Source organism: Xyrauchen texanus, chromosome 49 (assembly GCF_025860055.1).
Source record: "Xyrauchen texanus isolate HMW12.3.18 chromosome 49, RBS_HiC_50CHRs, whole genome shotgun sequence".
Classification (NCBI taxonomy): domain Eukaryota; kingdom Metazoa; phylum Chordata; class Actinopteri; order Cypriniformes; family Catostomidae; genus Xyrauchen; species Xyrauchen texanus.
This window is the reverse complement of record NC_068324.1, coordinates 13,046,742-13,065,025: the sequence shown is the minus strand read 5'-3', so window position 1 is coordinate 13,065,025 and position 18,284 is coordinate 13,046,742. Positions and strand designations below refer to the sequence as shown.

Below are 18,284 nucleotides of genomic sequence, written 5' to 3'. Positions count from 1 at the left end.
CACAATCGGGCATCCCCACCCAGAGCGCTGGGCGCTGCATGCGTGGGTGATCAACGACTACCCGTCGCTCTGCCAGAAGGAGTAATAAACACCATCATACACGCTAGAGCCCCTTCCACGAGAAGACTCTATGCGTCAAAATGGTCTGTGTTCTCAAAGTGGTGCACCGACAGAGACCTGGACCCGCGGACATGTGGGGTGTCGTCGCTGCTCGTATTTCTACAAGAGCTGCTGGATAAGGGCAGATCCCCATCCACGCTCAAATTGTATGTGGCGGCCGTTGTGGCGTTCGCTGAATCCCTGCACGGCCAGTCATGGGGTAAAAACGAGCTGGTCATCCGCTTCCTCAGGGGAGCTAGAAGGATGAACCCCCCGCACCCCCCATCGGTTCCTATCTGGGATCTTTCTATAGTTCTCGAAACTATGAAAGCCCCCCCTTTCGAACCACTTCAATCCGTGGATTTGAAATACCTTTCACTCAAAAACGTTTTTCTGACTGCCCTGTCATCAGTCAAACATGTGGGAGACCTTCACGCGCTGTGTCTGTCAGTGTGTCTGTCTGTCAGTGTCTGTCAGAGCTGCGTGTTTTGAGTTTGGACCAAGTGACTCCAAGGTCATTTTAAAGCCTAGACACGGCTATGTTCCCAAGGTGATCGGTACTCCTTTCAGAGCACAGGTCATTTCCCTATCGGCGCTGCCAGCACCCGATAGCGAACGCGACGCCAATCTCCTTTGCCCGGTCAGAGCACTGAGATTGTATACTGCGCGCTCCGCCACTTTCAGACGCTCTGAGCAGCTTTTCGTTTCGTTCGGAGGGCGCACCAAAGGTCTCGCCACCTCGAAACAGACACTATCTAGATGGATAGTGGACGCTATTGCTGCTGCATACGCGTCAAAAGACCTGCCATGCCCGTTGGGCATTAGGGCTCACTCCACTAGAGGCATGGCATCCTCGTGGGCATGGTCCAGCGGGATTTCCATTCACAACATCTGTGTGGCAGCGGGATGGACTTCCCCCTCCACCTTTGTCAGATTTTACAATATGGAAGTGCCCGCTCTGCAGGCAAAACTACTAGCGGTTTAATACGCTACAGCTCCCCTGGTGAGCTGCACTGATGGGACACATTCCACACAGACCGGCACCGCCGCTCTGTCGTTCCCTTCCCACTATGTGCTTATGTATTACACAATCAATGACTCGCATTCTTGCCGGCCAAATATTTTTTCCCCACTCATAAGGGCTCCCCCGGGTACCCCCTTAATTCCCTGGGGCTCATACAGTGGATGCTTGGCGCGCACGGCTTTGACAATGGGTTCCTGTAGCGTAAGCTAGCTTACGCAATACGAGAGAACCTCTCGTAAGAGAACGTATCGGTTACCTAACGTAACCTCGGTTCTCTCTAGATGAGGGAACGATTATTGCGTAGCCGGCCGTGCTCACGCCACGAGCGACTTTTCGCTTCAGTCAATGAAAACCAGGGTTCCAGCCTACGAACTACACTTATATGCACTCTAGTCACGCCCATTTTGGCGGGCTTTGATGCAGTGAGCGCTCGGACGCCTCTCATTGGATGCGAGTTCGCCCAAGCTCGTCTATAGGCAGCAGCAGTTGCCGCAGAGCAACCTATGAGCTCGCTAGCTAGCCCGCTCAAGGTCTGCAGCTGCCGCACTGCGTTGACAATGGATACAAAAATTAAGGATAATTTTTTGGCTTCAATATCTCAGAAAAGATGAATCTTTCCCGTAGCGTAAGCTAGCTTACGCAATACTCATTCCCTCATCTAGAGAGAACCGAGGTTACGTTAGGTAACCGATACGTTTTACGTTGTAGTGTGGACTGTGAAACAGACATATCTGAAAATGATGATGTTGTCATGTGACGAATTCATTTGATCAATCCAACCAAAACAATCAAGATGGCGGCCCGTGTTTTAGCGGTTCTGTTGTACTTGATACTCACTTTGATAGCATGGTTAAAAAATAATTGTTACGTTGTACATCGCATTGCGTTCCTTAAAAGGCGAAGGGAAGTTTACTCGGAATGGGTGTCCGGCGACAATTGGGTCATTCTATGAAAATGGTGGCTTTTTGTACAGACAACTTTTAAAAAATGTAATTCTTTTTTTTTATACCAAAACTTATAGTCAGATAATAGTTAACCTCTTAACATTATAAATCAACTTAAATGACAGCTTAATGTATTTTGATATTTTTACTACATTACATAAAAAATTGCTTGTGCTGCCTTTTTGTCACTGGTGTTACCTATATTTTAGATGACAATTCAGGCTTTCCAGAATGTAATTTGACTATTTAATTTTCATACATAATCAAAGACAGAAAAGGTTAATGTAATATTAAGAAATTGTCTTCGATTAGTAATAATTTACTTTAAACAGGTATGTGTAAAGTTCTATTGTGTGACATTTTTTATTTCTACCATTGTGTTTTTTGTTGTAACATTAGAAATATTTGAGGTTGAGTGATCAAAATTGAATGATCATGTCCTTAAAATGCTTACTAATGAATGCAGCAACAGTTAGGTAGATACAAAAACCATAATCTAGAAACTGGGCTACTCTGATGCCAGAACACCAATACATGCCATGCAGTAACACCAGTGACGCAATGTAACACCAGTGACGCAATGTGAAACCAATGACATAACTTAAGATTATTTCAAACAAATTTTTATAAATTTATTAGTAATATTTTACATTACAAATAATTTCAGATTTCATAAAATTAAGGTTATTGGTCAGATTAAGACCGAACGATGAAGCCATATTGACTAAAATGTGTCTTATAACACAACTTTGTCATACAAAAATAAATCATATCCACTAGAACATTAGAAACACTAACATTGAACACAAACTAAATCTGTTTTTCCAACAGTGCTGATATGAACATTTTGTATGGAATATATGTTTGTCTGTTGTTTCTTTTTAAGGTAGGCTGCTCTGCGGTCTGGGTCAGTGTCCCTGCGCTGTCTGTAGAGTTTTTGCTTTTCAGCAGCACTTAATTTCGCCATATCTGTCAAAAGGAAAGCCACATTATGTTTGTACAATATTGAAACAGTAATAAAATGCTAATAAGTCTTTATTAATATAATTGTTGAGGCTTTTATGAAATCTTATGTCGAGAAAAATGTTAGTGGTGTTATTGATTGTCACTGGTGTTATCGTCATGTCACTGGTGTTACCAGCAGCAACAGTAACACCAGTGACGATAACACCAGTGACAAATCTGCAGACAAGATGGGATATCTAAGATGGCGGCCACAGTAGCTCAAACTACACTTCTTAAATTGTAAATAAATCACTTAAACATGCAATTTGAACAATTATTTTAATCAAATTTCCTTTCCCCTTACTATAAACTGTAGAACACCAGTGACGCATCTTAAGTCCTCGCATGAAATTATCAAATTATTTATCAAATTGCTAAAAGATGAAGAGAGAGTGAACACTCACCATGTGCTTTTCAAAACAGCCACGCCTCCAATGAACCTTTGACCCTGGAAGAAGTTGGCAAGGATGTTGCATTTAATCAAAGTGGTGTTTTTTATAAATTGTAACACCAGTGACATGAAATTGAGGGACAGCTATTCCTTGTAACATTTAGTTGATATTTTAGTTTTTTAAGTAGTCCACTAAATAACTATACTACTTTCATTTGTATTATGACATTTAAAGGGGGAGAAAAAAATATTTTTTAACTCAAAATATGTCACTAAACAACGACTCCTGACCCGAGGGACAAGCCAATTTCATGGTACTGACCGAATTCTACAATATATATAAAAAAATTGCTTTTCAATATAACTGTCTTACATATGTTTTATTAACAATAAAACACTTAAATTAAAAAAAAAAAAAACAGATATTTTGTGTCGTTATCTGACACTTTTAAGTGTTTTTCCTGGTGATTAAGGCTGGGACAGGAAAGCCACCATTTTCGTAGAATGACCCAATTGCGTTTCAGACTGTACTTGCAACAGGGATTTCCCGCATGATTTCAGCGTTTCATACGTCTCAGCGTGGACGAGCAACATTTGGAAAACGCTAGTGTGGACGGAGAGCGTTTTGAAATGAAAACGCCGTTTTCAAATGTATCCGGATTAATGTAGACATAGCCTAATCAATTTAAACCTTGTTCATTTGAGCAGGGTGCCACCTGGTCATCCACACGAAAGTCTGAAATCACTTATATTGTTATGTAACATATACAAGCCAAAATCAAATGGTGTAATGCCAGATGCATGGCATGTGAGCCCAGATAGTAATGGCCAAAATATTTCCTTGTTATTAAAGTAACAGTTCACCCAAAAAATAAAACTTCAAAAATGTATGGTACATGAGTAAATGATGACCACATTTTTCATTTTTGGGTGATTATCCCTTTAAAGACCAGAAACTTGTCTGTAACACTATTACTATGAATTCAAGTGAATAAAACATGACACACGTTTGCATTGTGTCAGCAGTTATTTAAAACATATGCCTGCAGCAAAGTAAGTGAAGCGAAAATTGTCTTCATGCTAGGAGTACGGTGATTAGCCAATACAAAACATATTAATGTCTGAATTTGTTCTCTGATCCATCTATTTCGATATAAAGTCAAAATTGGCACTACTGACGAAAAGCTATGATCCAATCTCACAACACAGTATTTGCAGCTCATTGTTTTGTTAGCATTTTAGTTCGCATGGAAAACTAAACATAAACTAACTTCTGATGGGCAAAAAAATTTATTCTGATGTTGCACATCAGTTTCGTGGACAAATTGCTTGTTGCTGGTAACTTGTCACTTTGATCCTTGTTAAAACACAATCAATGTTATCTTTGGAGACTGAACCTGAGGTACAGTACATAATGTGTCTACGGAAGGCGTACAGTGCCACAGCTTCACTAAAAATAAACGTTGATACTGACGGATGTGAGAGGATCTAAAAAAAAAGACTGTATGTGATATTTGTTCTCATGGCAAACTGTATAACCCAACATAAGCAGTAAAGGATAACCACAGGGGGTGAAAACACACAATACGTTTTTATATACATACACATTTATACAAAGTCAGAACACTAATTTCTGTGTCTTTTGACTGATTTCATCATCTTTTCATTTTTTCGTAAATTTTTTTTTGTGTGGATTATAATCGTTTTAATACACGAAGACAAAAGGCCACAAATGCAACATTAAAAAATCCACTTTGAGAGAGAGATAGAGAGACAGACACAATGATATCCATGTTTATGAGAGCACATAAAACCAGCAATGAGCTCTTAAAAACTGGTTATCAGGATATGATATGAAGATATTCAGGAGTCCTGTCTAAGAGCTGCTAGAAAACGACTAAAGTCACAGTAAATTAAGAACATCTTATTTTTTAAATCCTGAACAATCCCCTTTATAACTCCTTCATGAGCAATAAAATATTTAAAGACCCCATGAAATCACCTAACGAGCACTGTTTTCTTTTCCTGTGTTGACATATTTTCTATATGGGCAGGACATCTCGAAGGCCACAACCCTTCTTTTTTTTTTTTTAAATAGCCAATAGGCTTTAGTTTCATCACCACCATGAACCACAATTTCCTACCTGCTATTCGGTTGCAGATTGTGTTAGGGGGAGAGACATTCTCATTCTAGAGCATTTTATTGGACAAAAATCTGTGTAGTGCAGGATGTCTTCTATTTTTTGGTCCTTTTTTACCAAAGAGAATGACTTAAAATTGTAAATGTGTATATGTACTGAAAGATCGGTTTGCATTCTTTACAGACGAACTAAAAGCCACAAAAATCCACTTATGATTTCATGGGGTCTTTAATGTCTATTTTATGTAGCAGCTGTTAATTGGAATTAAGGGACATAAAGAACCTGATCTGATCCACTGACAAAGTCAGGTGTGACAAATAGACATCACTATCTATAAATGTTCACATCATGCTCTTGAAGGTGTCTTATAGTTTTCTAGTAAAGGGTAAATGTCATTCAATGAAGAAGATCCAGTTATACTGTATGTGCAAGAAAACCTCTAAATGCAGATTGGATCAAGGGTCCAAGTGATAATACAATAGTCTTAATACTTGGTGCAGTTTAATTAGCATAACACTTTTTTTTTTGTTTAACAACAGTTTGGCATTCAGATTGTTTTATATAGCACCACCCATTGGTTAAAATTCTATATTTTTTATACTCAACCATGATGACATATCAAGAGGACAAAATTAAAGTAGCATTCATGACTCAACTAACACTGCATATTTTCAAATCTGCACCAGTATTAAGACTAGAGACTGTTACAGGCTCTTTGAGGGCAGAGAGACAGTAAAAGCTGGAGGGTTCGATCATTGCTGTTTTGGTTCCGGAGGGAGGTCTGCTCCAGTGTCAGAGGTCCAAAGCAGGGTCCAAGAATCCTAATTGCAGCTCCACACTGACTCACCAACCCAGGCTCCCACTAAAACAAAAAAGAAAAAGAGTTATCAATGATGTTAATAACGATATCTATAATGAAATTATAGATGTTATTAATGTTAATAGTTGTAGTATTTATTTTATTCACAATTTCAGTTACATTGCATATTTAAAAAAAAACATTATGGCAAATTACAGGATTCATACAGCAATTCTTTAAATCGCTTCATCTAACAGAAATATAAAACAAAAGCCTTACCAGTGAAAATGTGTTCAATGACACTGACAGTGGGTCCTGGGCTACTGGTGTGATGAGGTGTGGGCTGAGTTGATTCTGTAAATTAAGGGATTGAGGGGGTGGTTGTATAGGGGATATCAGGTGGCCAGTGTAGAGCTCCTGCGCACTGTAGCACTCCTCCCAGATCTTATCTACACACCAGAGATAATGTTAAGAAAGGATTATGGGAAACAGACCATCTATACTCATGCATCTGCAAACATTAGGGTTGATATTCTTCTCTCCAAGCACAATATCATTTTTAATCAGCATGGTGCTTTTGTAAGACACAAGATATGATGGCATGCAATCACATGCTTTTTTATTTGTGGAGATAAGTCATTAACACAGTAAACCTGAATAGGTTTCATTTAGAACTATGTAATTGATCAGTCCGTGGGCACAATACGCTGTTTTTTTCATTTGATGTTAATTTATTTATTGATATCTCTTCAAGCTTTAGATGTTTCGGGTAAACTGACAACAAATGGCTAATTGGGAGTAGTTATTTGTATTTGTATGTATGTATAACAGGGTCAGAAATTAACTTTTTTAATATGGGACAATTCTTGCCCCCTGGATCTGATTTTTAGGTTCGTTACAAAATTCCAAATTAATTCAGTAAGGTTGATACCTAGACTGTACATTTAAATCAGCATCAAATCATATTTTGTGATCATATGTATTAATCTTTGGATAAAATATTAGAAAAATATGTTTAGTGGGAATTCATAATGGGGGCTTTTTTGTCCCAACCTTTTGAATTTCAAGGGCATTTTTGTTAATTACTTTATAGTATGAAATGTTGTCATTTTAGGCTGGAAAATCATTAATTATTATGAAAAAGAAAATGTAATTGCACATTAAGTTTGTAGTTAAGAACAATTTGTCACATTCACCTTTTTAATCAATGTTTTTCTGCAGTTTACTTAAATAGTTTAAGTTATAAAAAAATACACTGATATAATTATAAAAGAACTAAACAAATGTAGTTAAAATGTAAATAAATAAATATATATATATATATATATATATATATATATATATATATATATATATATATATATATTACACAGCATATATATGCCTAACGTTGATTTTGCTTCAGATGTTCAAAACTAAAAGTAATTTTTAGTTTGGTAAAGGGGAATTTTTGCAAGGGCAATGTCAGTGTGAGAAAATGACAATTCAAAAACAACCTATTCATGTAGACTACTAATAATGCATCATCTGGGATTATGTTAAACCTCAACGAAACAACAGGCTTTAAAAAACAAACAAGTGAAAACAAAGGGAAAAAGATTTGCAGACTATTTCTTAGCAGTGCGATTATTAACAATAGCCAGAAATGGCCAAAAGCTTTCTTAAGCAATAAAAATTCCCATTAGAAAAAACAGAACCATTTTTTGCACTGCTACAACACAGCCAATAATCTCAAACAGGCACAGCAAGACAGGCAGGGTTTGATGGTTCACATGGAGAGGAACAGGGCAGCTGAGATTGGCTTTTACATGTGCATCAAAGAAATGCTCACCCATCTAAAACAAAATGGCTGCCAGTGAGGCTATGCCCAAATGCCCTCTTCATCATCCTATTGGTTAAGAGATGGCAGGATTTTAGCCAAGTGCAGCATGAAAAAGAAGATCAGGTTAGTATGCGATTATATTTAAGTAGAAGTGACCCATAACTGCAGACTGAGGATCAGTTTTCGGTTTCTTCACCTAAATGTTGTACATTTTGACAAGCTTTAAGGGAAACTGATCCTGGATCTGCACTTAATGGCGATTTCTACAATCATGAATAATAAAATCCGTAGGTTTGAAAAGTTATGACCAATATGGAGGCAGTAAAGAGAAAATGATGGCATCTGCGTTGGAGATTGGGCAGCTCAATTTAAATCTAAAGCACAGTTAACCCAAAAGTGAAAATGAGTTTACTCGTTCTCATGTTGTTCCAAAGACATTCTTTCTTCCATGGAACACAAAACGAGATGTTTGGCAGAATGTCAGCTCAGTTACATTCACTTTCATTTCAACTTATTTGTGAACGGTGACTGAGGCTAATGCTGCCTTCAAGTGGATCTGGGAAGCTTGTACCTCTGAGACGGGCATTCGTAACTATGACATGTCACGCATTCAAAAGGGAAACAAAATATGGAAGAAGCCAAAGTACACAATGAATGATGGCAAAAGCTCTTTTTCTATTTTACCAGTTAATAAATTAAATAAACTTGCCTCCCTTAAACACAAAATATAGCCTATTATTTATTAATGCATGGAATCTAACAAACATTTAAATAAAGTACAGACATTGAAATCATTTTGCAATAATTTCCATCATCTTTCATGCTGACACACCCCTTCCAATGTAACATCTTAGCAACTCAGGTATCATCTATAATTCCAAGTTTCCCACTAGTAAATACGACTTCACTGGATCATTCATGTGCTCAGAACTCATAATAACAATATATCTGACTCCACTTGAAGGGCACATAACATTCTGCCTTTTTTCTGCTCCATGGGAGAAAGAAAGTCATATGGGTTTGGAACAACGTGAAGGTGAGTAAATGATGACAGAATTTTCATTTTTGAGTAAACTATTCCTTTAAAACTTAACAAAGAAACTGCAACGGAAGTGAACTTAAGAAGAGTGTCCACTTCATATTCACATTATGAATACTTATTAACTGATAATCTTATCAAAACTGACCACACCTCCAATTTGTCTTTTGGTGCCTCAATAGGCTTGCTGTTAAGAAAATGCTCCTATGAATATGAGAAAAGCAATATTCAGCAACAGTAAAATTATTTATATTCAGCCATATTGGAGTGATTTAATTAAGACTGAAGAAAAAACAAGTGGTAATGATGAAAGTGGTAGACTTTGTTTATAGAGGACCAGACTGTGACCTGATCGGGTGATTTTGGAGGTTTGTGGTTGGTCTGGTCAGGTGGTGTTTTCAAGTAGCCGTCATCATAATTATCCGCCATAAGCTTCATACGGTTCTGTGTCTAGGAGAAAAGAGGAGGCACATTTGTAAGGAAAGAATGGTGGGAGGAAAAGAGGGCAGAAAAAAGGAAAACGTACAAGAAAGGGGTGGATTAGGTGAGAATAAATGAATTTGATTTTCACATTACATTTGTACATTTGCAATTAGAGGTGCTTGCCCATGTGAGTGTTTTGTTTGGGCTTTGCCATGCGGTCTCTAAGGCCCCATTTACACCTCGCATTAACGTCTTTTCGATGATCACGTTAAATTACAGATATAAATGCACACAAGACACATTACGATTGGATTACTGAAACTTGTAAATAAAAATGTTACTATATATACTATAAGACATCTATATAAGTAATGAAATGTGTTAATGTTATGCTACAGTCATCTGTTGTTAAAATTTTGTGATGTGGTTTCTTGCCTTTTTCCATTTATTTTGTCATCGCAATTTAAAAAAACAACAGACAAGACTTCCCGAATAATGAACAATAGGAATATTGTCTCTCTCCTCAAATTCCCACTTGCTCGCATCTCACTCCTGTTTTCTAATCACTATGTGACTCGCATGACACTCACGTGAAACCAGGCATCACTCTCGCGTTTCAGATGAGAAGCATATTTAACACTTACAAAGCCCCAAACTTGAGATGAATATTGTTAAATTTACTTTGCCGACCTGAAATTTATCTTTGGTGAAAAGCTAAAAACATTTAATAAAGGAAAAATTCTGACTATCAAAGTGATGGAAAGCATTTGAATTATTCATCAATGTTTTAAAAATGTGCTAAGACAATTAATTTTCAGGTTCCACTGCCTCTGATGTAATGTGTAAATAGAGTTTTCCACTTGCATGGTTAACTTTAATTGGATCTCTATCCAATCATAGTGAAGACGCATTTGACTGCAAGTTGTAAAAACAGGGGTGGATCATCCAATGGATTTTATGGCCATGTGCCCAGGGGGCCAGGCCACTAGCGGGCCCACACGAGCAAAAAATTAAAGCTGATGTAAGCATGGAGACAGTGCGCAACAGTGAAATATGTCTGTATAGCAGCTGGCCATAGGGTAAGAATGTTCCATCAAAATTTCCAGCCAAGGGGTCCAAAGTACCATAATCCGACACTGTGTAAATGCAATGCATCTACAGAATATCCATATACTATCCGTATATGAAACGCATGCTAATGCAAGGTGTAAATGGAGCCTCTGTGTGTGTTTTAGCATGTTGCTATGTGGTTGCTAGGGTGCTGCTAGATGGTTGCTTACTGCCGCAAGTCTCAAGTCCATCCTTTAAATGGGTCATGACATACTCTTTTTATGTAATTTTATTATCTTTCCTGAGGTCCACCGATAATGTTAGTAAAGTTTTTTTGCCCCAAAATAGTCATCATTTAGTAATATATGTTCATTTTCCACCAAGTCTCTGGCCCTCTGTCTGAAACGCCCTGTTTTGGCCTCAGGGAGTCCTTTAAACCTCAAAGTAAACGGCTAAATGTTATGATTGGCTAACATCGTGCAGTGCCTTGAATGCAGCCATATTTGAAACTCAATCAGAAGAGAATGAACACACTTCACAACATGATTTAGGTGTTTTCCCATGACATCCAACACATTGCATCCGAATATATTAAGCTATTCACTCAAGTAGCACCATAAATTATCAAACAGTTATGACATTTGAAATATTCATGAATTAAACTGTTTACTCGTGATTTTGCAATCGGGTACAATACTGTTTTTAACTGCCCCATCCTTCAATAACAGTTCTTTGCAAAGCTTGAATTGTATTATGACTGGTTCACAAGCAATCCATGCTAATATGAGCCGAAAAAAAATACAATTGCAACACACTCCAAAAAAGTTGAGACATGGGCAATTAAAGACTAATAACAATTTGATGAGTTGAAATAAAGAGGTGATGTGAAACAGGAGATGTTAAACAGGTGAGGCAATCGTGTCATATTTATAGCCTCCAAAAACAGCCTAGTCCTTCAAGAGCAAGGATCACTGACAAACTGGAAGGATTTTGGGCATTTCACCCTCTACAGTGCACAATATAGTTAAAAGATTCAAGGAATCTGGTCAAATCTCTGTGTGGAAAGGGCAAGACGAAAACCACTTCTGAATGCGCGTGATCGACAATCCCTCAGACGTCAATGTCTTAAAAAACATCATTCATCTGTAATGGATATCATGAACATGTGCTTGGGATTACTTTAGTAAATCTTTGTTAGTCAACACCACTCGCTGCTGCATCCACAGATGCAAGTTAAGACTTTACTATGCAAAGCAGAAGCCCTACATCAACACTGTCCAGAAGCGCTGCTGACTTCTCTGGGCTCGGTCTCATCTTAGATGAAAAGTAGAACTGTGGAACTGTGTTTTTTGGTCCAACAAGTCATTTCAAATAGTTTTTGAGAAACACAGCCGTAGTGTTCTCCGGGCCAAAAAGGAAAAGGACCATCCATGTCTGTATGAGCCAGGGGTGTGTCAGTGCCCATTGCATGGGTAACTCGCACATCTGTCAGGGCACCATTAATGCAGACAGATATGTACATATTTTGGACTAACATACATACTGTCATCCAGCACGTCCTGTCCAGGGACGTCCCTCCATTTTCCAGCAGGACAACTTCAAACCACATACTGCCAATATTTCAAGTGCATGGTGTAAGCAGAGAGTGCGGGTGCCTGATTGGCCTGCAGTCCTGACCATCTCCAATTGAGAATGTGTGGTGCATTATGAAGCGTACAATATGGCAATGAAGACCTTGTACAATTGTGCAGCTGAAGAACTGCATAATGGATGAATGGGGGAAGATTCCACTTTTTTCAGTGCCTAAATGCTTAATAAGTGTTATTAGAAGAAATGGTGGTGTTTCACAGTGGTAAACACTCGACTGTCCCAACTTTTTTGGAGTGTGTTGCAATCATCTGTTTTGAAATAACTGTACATAAAAAAAAAACTACAAAATTCTCAAGGTAAAACATCATATAATGTTTAGTTGTAGTGCTTTCAATATAGAAAAGGGTGAATATAATTTACAAATCACTCCATTTTCATCTCAACTGGTGAGAGACAAGTTATGTGCCAAAGTTTAAATAAATAAGATTAGGGTTTTTATAAAATCCCAAACATTAAATCTATGCTATATGTAGCCAAGTGGAGAAATTTCATGTAATTTAACTTGTCATAAATTAGACGTGGCTCCTTTAAGAACCAGAGTTTTGCGACACCTGTGTTTTGCAACACCTGCTTTCTGTCACTCTCTCGTGTTAGAGACGTGAAAACGTACGCTGTGCAAGAGAGCTCCCAGTTTTGCTCATCATTTGAGAACTGTATTGTAACTGTTATACATGTCCTTAAAGCCTGGTTAAAAATGCAAAAAATGCTTTGAGTGATTTAACCAAGTACTTTAATGCATTAAATGCTGTGAATGTTATAAGCATGTATTAAGGTGATGTATGCTGAAGAATATGGGTAGGCTAATGCCCTGTTTGTATTTTCATTCGCTATTAGCCTCTACTGTATTTCATTATAGAGTATTTCATTTTTGTATTTAATGGTTTGTATTTTCTTTCTTTCTTTTTTAAATACAATAGGGTCCCATGACACCCAAAAAAAGTGTTTTGTATCCTGTGTGATTATTTACAAACCCACCGGCTACATAATAGTACAGCTGACCATTAATCAGTGACATATACATCAAAAAGTCTTTGTTTGTTTACAGAAACCCACCAGTCAATACAAAGACATGTTTTGTCTAGGCTTTTTTAGCTCTCAGAAAAAAAATCTACGATCTTTGATCTATAGCAAAGAAGCAACCTGACTTTGAGAAAGATGTATGACACACAGACAGGCTTAGTAGGAGGTTTGTGATGCAGTCCATACCTGCTGTTTGAGTTGATGCACCAAACGGTCCTTCTCTCTCCGCAGCTGAGCAACTTCCTCTTGGGTCTTCTTCTTTTTAGATGAGGACAGCTCCAGCAAAGCTATGTTTGCATCTTTCTCACTAATGGCAGCCAGCAGAGCCTCCTGCCTGTGAAATGCAATTACATTGAAATGACTAAAAGTGTCAAACAGCATTTCGTTGAAGCACTATGGAGCTGCTATTCAAAACAACTGGCCTCACTGACATTGACTAGGAGTCAGGTGTCACTTGATGGAACAAGTTAAAGTAAAAGCTTGTCCAAAAATGAAAGGTTTCTCATCATTTACTCACCCTCATGCCATCCCAGATATGTATGACTTTCTTTCTTCTGCAGAATACAAACATAGATTTTTAGAAGAATATCTCAGCTAGGTTCAACCATATATATGGTGATCAGAACTCTGAAGCTTGAAAAAGCACATAAAGGCAGTATCAAATTCCATAACACTCCAGTGCTTTAATCCATGTCTTCAGAAGCGATTCAATCAGTTTTGGTTGAAAACAGACCAAAATGTAACTCTTTTTTCACTGTAAATCAGGGATCTCCTTGGCGATCACAATTTCAAGGTCGATTAAACTACCAAGTGCCATCTAGCGCTCTGAGCATCCGTCAAGCACTAGGAAGTGTAATCGAGCTTGAAATCATGATCGCCAAGGAGACTGCTGATGTCAAGATTTATAGTGAATAAGGAGTTACATTTTGGTCTGGTCTCAACCAAAGCCAAATTGCATAACTTCAGAAAGTATGGATTAAACCTCTGGAGTTGTATGGATTACTTTTATGCTACCTTTATGTGCTTTTTCGAGCTTCAAACTTTTGATCACCATTCATTTGCTTTGAATGGGCCTACAGAGCTGAGATATTCATCTAAACATCTTCAGTAGAAGAAATAAGGTCATACACATCTGAGATGAGATGAGGGTGAGTAAATGATGAGTGAATTTTTATTTTTGGGAGAAATATTCCTTTGAAGAGATAGTTCAGCCAAAAATTTACACTTTACAAATAAACAAGCTATTTCAGTCGTTCTAAGTCAATTATGCAGAATTATTTTGACAAAATGTACATGTGCCTGAGATGTTTTTGTGCTTGTGAAACCAATCATCCATTAAAGGGATAGTTCACCCTAAAAATGAAAATTCAGTCATCTTTTACTCAACCTCATGTCATTCAAAACCTGTATGATTTTTTTTCCCTTCCTACATAAAGAAGATTTTAGGTAGAATTTTAGCCTCAGTCACCTTTTTTATAGTATGGAAAAAAGATGCAATAAAATCAATTGGTGACTGAGGCTGTCATACGGCCTAACTTCTACTGTTGTTTTACCTAAAAGAAAGTCATATGGGTTTGGAACAACATGAAGGTGAGTAAATGATGACTGAATTTTCATTTTTAGGGTGAACTATCCCTTTAATGGATGATTGGTTTCACAAGCACAAAAACATCTCAGGCACATGTACATTTTGTCAAAATAATTCTGCATAATTGACTTAGAACGACTGAAATAGCTTGTTTATTCTCAGTTTTCTATTAATTCCCAGGAGCACAGCTGAAGTGAGGAGACTGAAATAGCAAATAGAACGAACCACGTGCAGAATGTATCATCCGCTATATTTAATATTCACACAAACACACAGCCTATTTTTCTGTCATGGTGTTTATCTCCATATACTTTTACTATTAAGTGATTTATATTATTAATACTTAAGCTTGGCAAAGTGCAACTCAGGGACGGATTAACCACCGGACTGATTGGGCCGTTGCCCAGGAGCCTCTAAACCCAAAGGGCCCTGAGCTGTAAATGTTTTTTTTTAAAGATATCTATTAAAAATCCACGTAAATGTCAGACTTATGTGAAATACCATTTGTTCAGCCGAATGTGTACTGGGCTACAGCAGCAAGAGCACAGACACTCAGCTACACATTCAAGAAGAAGATTCATTTGGAGGACTACAGAGAAATGCATCTGATTTACAAAACGCTTCCAAACACAAAGATAATGTGCAGTTTACCCTGGCTATGTAGAAAGCTGATGGTTTAAATTGATATAAGTGACAGAATTCAAGCAACAGTATGGAGGACTTTAAAATGTTTAACTCCTGCATGCATTTAATGTTTAATGATAAAGCGAAAGATGTCTGAATACCCTAAATATATATACGGTAACCTTTTGTAATATTTGGTTAACCGCGAGAGTTCGCGAATGCTTGATCTGTTATTTGGCGGGAGTCTGGACTCGGGAATAAAAACGTTTATTGCCATGGATGTGTCAAACACACTGTCAGATAGCAGGGAATAAAGTGCACAGTGAGCTATGAGCCTAAATAGCACAATACATAGATCTTCAAATGATAAAATCACATTAAAGTTGAACAAAAATAATCTCTGTCACTGCCTGCAGCATAGTAGACCTAGTCTTAATCAATAGAAAATGTGTGAAAATCTGTAGTATAATCTCAATCTGGAATGAGTTAATAAATATTGAAGTTCTTTTTAAGTTAACAGTGTCTAAAAAAAATTGACGGTCCTGTTTGTTACAATGAAAAGTTGTGGCACAACGATCAAAGACGTCCGTCCAGTGCGTGTTTACGTGGCCTCAATGCACGTGTAAACAGCCCGTAACTCACATTGCTCTAAACTTTTCTTCCGTCAATTTGAAAAATCCAGCCAAATCTGCCAAGCATCCTGTAGCGCATAAAGGTGAACATAGTCACGTCATGTTGGGCCTCCACATTGTACCAGCCCATGGGCCTCTCAGTTCTTAATCCGTCCCTGGTGCTATCAGATCTGAAATGTCATGGAATAGAAACTTGCCAGAAAGATAGTAAAAGATGATTTAATGATTTAAATATGTGATCTGACAATTAACTTAAATCTTCAAGTTGTTTGTATATAAGACAAGTTCATGACACTAACGCACTTTTCTTGAGTCTCTTGCTCATCTAGCAACTTGGAAACAATTTGGCTCAAGATGATCATTTAATCTCTGCTGTTTGTTTCTGTTCATACATGTACTGTAATATTAAACATATTGATGCATGATGCTGAGGGACAAGATTCAGTGTGTTCAAGGTTCATCTTAGTTTCATAAGGTATAATGTTGTCCTTCCATTTTGCCATCTGGAAGATGTTTCATGTTTTTTAAATGCTTTCATTCCAACATCGAAAGGTTTGCTGTAAACCTTTACCATGATTGAGTTGTGTAAGATGCTAAACTGAGAAGTTTCCACAATTTTAAATACACCAGTGACTAAAACAATACTTCTAAATTTGAGACAACGTCAATTACATTCCATGTTAATCTGAGGTTTTGTCCTAACCCGTGAGCATCAATAGCATAGCTTGTCAAGACATTTTGAAGTTTCCTCGGTTTTCTTATTTGAAATAATTTTTATGGGCTCATTGGTCAAAATTCCTACCCCTAATAGCTGTATTTAAACATCAATTGTATTCTGATTAGATGTGATTTTGTCGCTCTGCATAGCAAAAATGACTGAATGCTCAAAACTTGATGCATCGTTATTTAGGATGAAGTGTGAGAAGGATCCAGCTGCAGTAACTCACTTCATCTCCAGCACCTCCTCCAGATGTCGCCTCCTCTCAGCTCTCAGTGTGGTTAGATGAGCTTCTTTCTCGGCCAGAGACTGCTGGGTGGATGACATCTTGGCCTTCATGGACTCAAGTTCTAGCTTCACTTTCTCCATCGCTCCAATTAATTCTTCCATCTTTTAAAGAAATAAACAGGATGCAGAGAACTTAATTCAGGATTGCTTGTTCTATAAATCAAAAAATTGTTACGAGATAAATCGACAGGAAAATCACTTAAGTTCTTGCTTAAATCGCTTAACCCAGCCTCTAATGGTAACTAGTTTTGCAGGGTTTTTAGGTGGTCCTAACTGGTCTAGATGGTTGATCAGCTGGACTACCATCTGGTGGTGCAGAAACTGACCTTGTAGAGTGTCTTGGTTAAACTGGCTGAAGCTAGTAGAACACCTTGGACCAGCAAAAAATCATCTGCACTGTTCCAAAAGCCAGCTTGGTCACCTTAAAGGGACAGTTCACCTAAAACTGAAAAATCTCTTATCATTTACTCACCTTCATGTCATCCCATGTCATACTTTCTTTCATACTTTTTTCTTCAGCAGAACATACTTGAAGAAGAATAGAAAAATATATCTGCTCAGAAGGTCCCTAAAATGCAAGTCGATGGTGATCAAACCTTTTGTAGCTCCATAAATCACAGACAGTAAGCATAAATGTTATCCATAGGACTCCAGCTGTTAAATTCATGTTAATTACTGTCAAGCAATACGATCGCTTTTGGTGTGAAAAAAGATCAATATTAAAATACTTTTTCACTAATAAACCATCACTTCCTGTCAGCAGCAGTATGCACATTCATGAGAGCGCTGAGTTCACATGGTCCTGATGTGACGAATTCACGTTGGCATGTTACAGATGTAATCTCACGTTTTTCTCTTGGTTGAGACATCCAGGATAAGCACACAAATGCACCATTGTGAGTAAACAATCAGATACAAATACAGCTCTAAACAGTGATCCTCCTACTCCGTTATAAACAACGCTTATAACATGACGCACTATAACTTTTTCGCACCAAAATGCGTTTATGCTGACTGTCTTTGATTT

General features: G+C 37.7%; 1 protein-coding gene across 1 annotated transcript in view; it reads right to left on the bottom strand.

The window, feature by feature from the left end:
* Positions 1-5,049: 5,049 nt before the first annotated feature.
* LOC127640326 (ELKS/Rab6-interacting/CAST family member 1-like) overlaps positions 5,050-18,284 on the bottom strand; it is a 29,975-nt gene continuing 16,740 nt past the window's right edge. Inside the window, exons 15-19 of the mRNA XM_052122798.1 lie at positions 17,199-17,359; positions 13,594-13,741; positions 9,613-9,714; positions 6,683-6,852; positions 5,050-6,466 (exon numbers count right to left, since the gene is read on the bottom strand). Of these exons, the coding sequence (XP_051978758.1) occupies positions 6,799-6,852; positions 9,613-9,714; positions 13,594-13,741; positions 17,199-17,359 (465 nt within the window). The 3' untranslated portion in view covers positions 5,050-6,466; positions 6,683-6,798. The remainder of the gene's footprint in view (positions 6,467-6,682; positions 6,853-9,612; positions 9,715-13,593; positions 13,742-17,198; positions 17,360-18,284) is intronic.